Genomic DNA, 7,036 nt, shown 5'->3' with positions numbered 1-7,036 from the left:
ACAAGAAAGATGTTTAAAATGTTGCAAAAACACCTGTAAAACACTGAGATTACATCTGTTTCTAGATTACCTTTGGCCATCAGGTAAGCCCACTTTCAAACAAGATAGAGAGGACTTTTTGAATTGAGGCCACACCAATTTAATTTGTTGATTCTTGGATTTTTTCAGAAAAAATATGAAGCGACAGGGCGAAAAAAAAATAAAAATAAAAACAGGTCTAGGCATCCTATTATAGGCTTAAATGCTACAAAATGAGCCATGAAGTCAACACAAAAGGCTGGGTTAAAATTTAAACATTGAATTTTGAACTTTTAATCAAACCACTGCAATGATAGATGGGAAAACTGTAACAACTAGGAAGAAAAGGACTTTCCTCAACTGTTGGGGGGCAAAACATGAGCATTTTTCAGTTGATTCAGGACCAGAATCAATTTTTTTTTTGCAAATCAGAAAAAAACGAAGAGGCGAATCCGAGAACCAACAAATTAAATTGGTGTGGCCTAAAATTGAAATAATAATTTTACTTCAATTAGACCTCAGCTTGCAAAAGGATTCATTAAAAGTTCTCTCCAAGCAGAAGTTGGTGGGGAAGATTGTGACCTTTCTATCATCTGCCCTGTTTTCTGTCATCAAAGAAAGGTAACAATCTCCCCCACATGTACATGCACCAACCTCTGAGAGTATGAAAAGATCAGTGCCACCCTATGTTATATGTAATTTCTAAACATTTAAGTCTCAACAGGGAAGAACAGGGCACTATGGCCTTACTTGAAAAGATAAAAAGTATGTGCCTCCGTATGAAATCACTATATAATATGACATAGCATAATTCTACTTATCACAAGTTACATGTACTCAGTCATATATGCAAATAACAACACAGGACATACCACTTTTTCCTCAAAGGGGGTGATCTGAGTTTCTTCATTGGTAGTTGCTGATGGACTGGTCTCTTGGGATAAATTCCTTACACAGGCAGCAGCTCTGATCGTTCCAAAAGTTATGCAAACAGAGTATTAGCTTTGATCTGCAGGTTATTTTCAAGAGAAAAACAACACGCACATGCTGCGGAGAGAAATAGGTAGACTAAGGTAGTATCTACCATGAACAGAACTTGTGTGTTACACCATGCTTCAGGTTTTAAGAGTGGTACACACATAAACCCGTCAGCTTTCTACAAGGGTTAGGGCCTAGCTACCTATTAAAAGCTACATATATAATTTTAGAAGTACTTTTGGAGAGACGCCCCCCTCCCCACTACTCGAACTCAGGTCAACCAATTTCGCCGCGCATTTCGATACATTCCAGCCACCTCTGACGTCAACATCGCACAAAATATTTGCAAAAGTAAGTACACAATCCATAGAGCATTGTCAACATGCCGAAATCTCACCTGTGCGGCCGTACGAAAGCGATTCCCGCTGTCCTTAGTATTCCGTTTCTCAGCAAGGACGCCATCTTGACAATCATGTGACGTCACATTGTGTCTCTTCACTATGGATTGTGGGTAACTTTTTCAGAGTTCACTGGTGAGTATCAACAGAAATTTCTTTCCTCGTATCTTTCAGATTTCTTGAATGTGATTGTACAGTAACAAGTTACAGTGTGTAACGAAGAATCCAAATTAGCATCCTAACTTATTGGAAGCTATCTGGCACCTCCTCATGGCAGAGGGGGCGATGGATGGGATCTCAAAAAGAGTCATCTGATAGTTTTGGTCAGGAAGCCAAAATGGCGTCAGCGTCTGCAAAGGGCGGGAATCTCGAAGTCTAGTGTCACTTACTAGTACTTTCCAAAGTATCAAAGGGTGAGAGAAAAACTATAGCAGGAAATGTCTGACAGAGGAATTGATCAAAATCAAACAGATTTAATTGGAGATAACCTTGATGAAGTTGATCAAAACAAACATTTATTTGCTGAGGACGATCAAATTATGGAATGTGCCGACTTAACTTCTTACGCTTCAGTTTTTGTTTACTCTTCCATTATTTTTCTGTTGCTGCAAGGATGGTTGGAGTCGGGTAGGTCCTTCGAAGACCCTTCGAAAGACTGCCTAATGACATATGCGTTTTTTTGGGGGGGGGGGCACTATTAATTATATAAATATATTAATAACTAGAGGTCGGAGATCTCATGTCTTCGTCAGAGGTACATCGTTCTAGAGAAATGAACATGCGTATTCTTTACTCTTTTTAATAATCAATTTGGTCTAAAGAACAAAAGAATCTCTGTACTCTTTTTATGGTACAGAACACCCTGAAACGGGTTGCCGCAGATTATACAGATGCGTCGTCACCCATGTTAGCCCCCCCCCCTAAGTTATTTGATTTTGGACTGTTACTGGAAAAAACTTTCAAGAAATTCTTACTGTGTTGAAAGTGTCAGGACAGTGTCGCAAAATATAATAAGAGAAGATGTTATAAAGGAAAGAATCAGAACAGGGCGACTACTGCCAGAAGACTTGTTTCTTGTTACACTGCGTTCTTTTATTCAATTTGTGTCCTAACATTTGTGTTTCTACAGTTAGTATATTCCAAATCTAGGCATCTCGTTTTTCGGCCCTTCGTGTTTTTATTGCGCTTTTGCCTTAAATTTAAGATAATTAAATTTAAGGTCTCCAGTGGATGTCATCCATAGCAATTACTTGGTGTGGCCGTAGAAAATAACCTGACACATGTCCAACCTATCCTCCCCCTGCTGAAGTTATTATAGTACAATCCCTCAATGTAACGTCATTTGATCCCATCCATTATGGGTATTCCTGGCTATATCCAGCTGTCGGCTGTCTCCAAGCAGATGTTGGTGGGGGATTTCTAAACACAAAAGGTCCGCTACAGTGACAACGGAACCCCCCACGAAGCCCATTAAAGAACTTAACCTTGGTCTCAACAATAGTAAGTTGCCTACAAAAAATTATAAACATCAATGTACATATACTCGAGTTATTTTGCTAACAAGCCACAAACACAAAAGGTGCTTTAACGTGACGCACGTACCCCCCACGAAGCCGAAACTTGCACTTGACTTCGGCCTCAACAACGGTAATCTGCCTGCCAAAAATCATGGACGTCGAATCATGCCTTCAAGAGTTATATTGCTAAATCCGCAGTCCCCACACTCCGGCGAGACAATTTCATAGTCCTTCTGACGAAGACAATCAAGCAAACTGATGAACAAACGATGCAGATGTAGGGCTGCGGGTGAGTCTCTTTCGTCCTCTTCGCAACTCTTCGTTTACCAGGCTACAGCTAGGCATCCTGGGCTGAACGTACTCTCCAAGCAGAGGTTTAGGTTTGCGGTTATTTTTGGTGTGTTTTTTTTTATCGGGGTTTCACTTTTGCACTGGAATTTTTTTTCACCCAACCCATTGGCTAGAGGAGTGACTATTTGCCACCGTAGGATCTGCTCCTACCGAGTGCGTAGTTCAACGGTGCAGGAGGGCGGAGAACTGAAGCCTGGCTTGGAGAGCCCGTTGAGTGTACGATAGACTGCATACCAGGCTATGCACCTCTTGATGTCATGAAGCTGTTTCGTGCAATTGCCAATGGCAAGCCTCCCACGTTAACCCCGATTTGTCTGCACATGTGTTTTGAGTTGAATGTCCCCGGTAAGTCAGCTAATCAAAGCATTTTGCTTGCTTTCCCGACTTAACAAAAATAGTGGGCCATGATTCGCAGCCGAGTCCATACATGGAGAATTAAACTGCTCAAGAAGTCCAAGAACAACAAACAAGCCAATTTAGGACCCTAGGATGCTAATACCCATTTATGCAAAAATCCATGTTTCATTCAGACGACAGACCTATGCACGAACTTTTTTTTTTAATTTTTAATTTTAGTCAGTGTATGCCACACAAATATGACACATTTCTGCAATAAAATTCATTGGAGTGCTAGGTTGATCTTGGTTGGCTACAGAATTGAGGCCATTGCTGAGGCAATGAATAGCGGAAAACCTTCAGAAAGTCCATGTCGCGTCTTGTACATGTACGTGTACGTCACAGCTAGACCTCTCCATAGATAAGTGTGTTTAATTAGTCCGACTCGACTGTATAAATGCGCAAAGTTCATGGATGCCAATCTTTCCTACTCTCCAAGCAGAGGTTGGTGGGGAAGACTAGTGACCATTTTGATATGCTCCGTATTTTTCTGTGCTACTACCAAGGAGGTTTGAACCCACCAGCAGAAACGGAGCATATTAAAAAGGTCACAATCCTCCCCACCAACCTCTGCTTGGAGAGTAAGTCTTGGCATTACAGTTCGCCCTTTGCTTCCATTACCTGCGTCTTTTCAACGTAGTTGACGTTTTTCTTACAGTAACCCAAAATAAAGCATCTATAGACCGGAGTATAGGAAAAACCTTCCACCCCCACCCCACATACGCACAAGTAAAGTAAGACAAGACCAGTACTGTCTGCAACATTTCTTTTTAATACAACCACATACGCTACTTGATGCCCACATGTGTAGTACACATCGCTATCGAGAAATAGCATGTACAATATGCACTACGTATTTCAATTATCACAATGATCATTGAAATGAACGCCCAAGCTACTACGAGTCCTATAGTTTATGTATCACATGGCATATCTGAGCTGCAGAATACAGTTCGTCTGTTGTCATTATTATAGCCTGCTTTACCTTATACCTAACCTTGATGGAGCTAGCTGCTTTAACAGACTGTTACCGATGTGCACAGATGTAATGTTGTAGATATATGCTGTTTACGACTGCGGCGTTATCTACGTGTATGCTCGTGTTCATTTGGTATCATTGCTTTACACGTTTTTGCATCAGTCAAAACGTTATCGGGCTTGGTGTTTGAGGCGTTAATGTGGTCTACTTTTTATACATCAGCCGCAAAAAGAGTAACTGAAATACTGTTTAAAAAGCAATAAAATATACACGAACATTCGCACATAGTTCACATTTTTACAGAATCATCTCTTCAATACTTACACCACGCATACGGTAAGACTCTCATTCCATATCTTTATAGGGGAGATTTTTTGCAAATTCACAATACCTGAGCATACACCCACGTTACACATAAATAATAAAAATATACAATACAGTCCTTGTAACAATATTTTCCTTTGGATTTCAATATCTTAAAAAAAACTTAATATAGATAACCTGCCATACATTTGCATGCATACTGTAACAACTCAATAGCCGTCGGCAACTGCGAGTAACCGCAACACTGTTGCGTGAACTACATGAAATCTAAGGACAACAAAAAAAATAGTCATAGGAGGAAAACTGGAATGACAATGTGCACAGTGCATATATTAATGTCTTTTACTTGATAGAGTTTTGAAAGAGAAAGACGCCACAGTTTAGATGCCAGTTCACCGACTTTCGTCGTCATCCCCATCGGGGAAACTAGTTGAAGAACTTCCCGCTTCGCCCGACATGGATCCCTCAAAGAGATAGGTGTCCGTCATCATCGGCATTCTATCTAGAAGGAAAAAGGATTTTACAAATGGGATGATTCTTAGACAGCTTGATGCATAAATATATGTACCTGACACATGCACTCCTAAAATGTTTTTCCATAGCTCTAAAACGGCTTTTTTTTTATGAAGCAGTTTTTGTTAGATCATGTTATGAAAGATTCAGCTGATCTGCCAGCACTAGTTTCTGACACTCAATTTGTCTTGTTGCCAGCATATGTTTAGCGATGTTTCTGGACCCGATGTTTATACATCCATATGTTTGATATGGTTTGTCAAGTTGCTAAGGGGTTAGAAAAGTTTGGAATCTTTCTGTCTTTTTCTTTCGGTGGAGTGATATGAGGAAAGCTTATGTCATCAACAGCTTATGTCATTGACGCTGGGTTTGGAGACCCCGTATCTTACAAGTATACTAGTGACACTGCTTTGACTTTACAGTATTTCAACTGCTGCAGACATGGCATTATCTTGGCTTGAACGTTTATCAGTGTTGGTAGAATCCATCCGTACTCTTCGATATGGACGGGGGACGCCATAAACTTTCTCCAACTGTTGAAAGTCATATGTTGCGTTTGATTGCTCATTTCTTGCTCAGTCAAAAATTTGGTACTCGACTATGAGTCGCACTTCTTGAAATTTGTGTTGGAAATTACAGTTTAATCCTGCTAGCGAATGTCTTTATATCTTGCCCAAAGTCAAGCAAGAAATCTTACCTCCCGTGCACTGCCCGATGTGCTTTGTTTCGATGATGAAGCCCGTTCTGCACGACGTCTCTCTCATGTCGCACCAGTCGGCGTACGTCACGCCGTCCGAGCCGCAGATCGGGTCTGACGGAGCCGCCTTGTGGTGGGAGCAGTCCATCCCGCACGTCACGCACCGCGGGTTGTTGTTCTTGTCCACGAGGCACCGCTTCCCTCTCCCACATGCCAGCCCATCGCAGGTCATCGACCCTGCGTTACAAAAGAATCTGTTACTTAAACTAGCAGGGATTAACGTCGACAAATGCACCACAAGACAAGCATGGTGTCGGGGGGGGGGTGTTACCACAAAGATTGCGTGGGATGTTAAAGAATGTAAGAATGTCGAAGAGCCTTGACCGAACAAGACAGAACGAGAACGATCGCTGCTGGCCGGTTCTCGCAAGCACGATGACCCCGTTCATGTTCGGTTGTTTTGACTGACGATGACAGACATGTACATATACACGTTGTCTGTTTAGCGTCACTGTTGTCTGCCTGATGATGGGGGTGTATGGACACCTTCAGCGGCTGATATCCGCTTGTGTTGGTGGTCCTACTCCATAACTTGTGGTGATCTAGTGACGCCTATCGTGACAGGGAAACCACAAGCCCTAAGCCCCGCGATGGCATGCCTGATATGTCTGGTTGGATCAAGTGTTTTACTGAACAGGCGGCGTACAAGGAATGTACAAATGCTGGGGGCGATTTTCCACTGCTTTACCGCTACCCGTTTTAGAGCTTTCAGTATATCCTCTGGCAGCTTGAGCAAATCAGGGGCTGTGCGGCTGTGTATAATGATGTATAATGTTTTCGTATTGTTGTGGAAATACGACAACTC

At 41.8% G+C, this 7,036-nt stretch overlaps 2 protein-coding genes across 2 annotated transcripts in view; both read right to left on the bottom strand.

Annotated features, from left to right (window-relative positions):
- Window positions 1-1,716, bottom strand: part of LOC109469545 (NADH dehydrogenase [ubiquinone] iron-sulfur protein 4, mitochondrial-like) — a 6,493-nt gene extending 4,777 nt beyond the window's left edge. The window contains exons 1-2 of the mRNA XM_019768078.1: window positions 1,394-1,716; window positions 891-984 (exon numbers count right to left, since the gene is read on the bottom strand). Of these exons, the coding sequence (XP_019623637.1) occupies window positions 891-984; window positions 1,394-1,470 (171 nt within the window). The 5' untranslated portion in view covers window positions 1,471-1,716. The remainder of the gene's footprint in view (window positions 1-890; window positions 985-1,393) is intronic.
- A 2,691-nt stretch (window positions 1,717-4,407) lies between these two features.
- Window positions 4,408-6,584, bottom strand: LOC109469546 (follistatin-like). The gene is made up of 3 exons (XM_019768079.1): window positions 6,556-6,584; window positions 6,172-6,408; window positions 4,408-5,463 (listed from the first exon to the last, which is right to left on the bottom strand). The coding sequence occupies exons 2-3, from the start codon at window positions 6,401-6,403 to the stop codon at window positions 5,354-5,356; spliced, it is 342 nt and encodes a 113-aa protein (XP_019623638.1). The 5' UTR covers window positions 6,404-6,408; window positions 6,556-6,584; the 3' UTR covers window positions 4,408-5,353.
- Window positions 6,585-7,036: the final 452 nt, after the last annotated feature.

Source organism: Branchiostoma belcheri, unplaced genomic scaffold (assembly GCF_001625305.1).
Source record: "Branchiostoma belcheri isolate BF01 breed outbred unplaced genomic scaffold, Haploidv18h27 scaffold207, whole genome shotgun sequence".
NCBI classification, from domain to species: Eukaryota; Metazoa; Chordata; class Leptocardii; order Amphioxiformes; family Branchiostomatidae; genus Branchiostoma; species Branchiostoma belcheri.
This window is presented reverse-complemented; position numbering and strand designations above follow the sequence as displayed.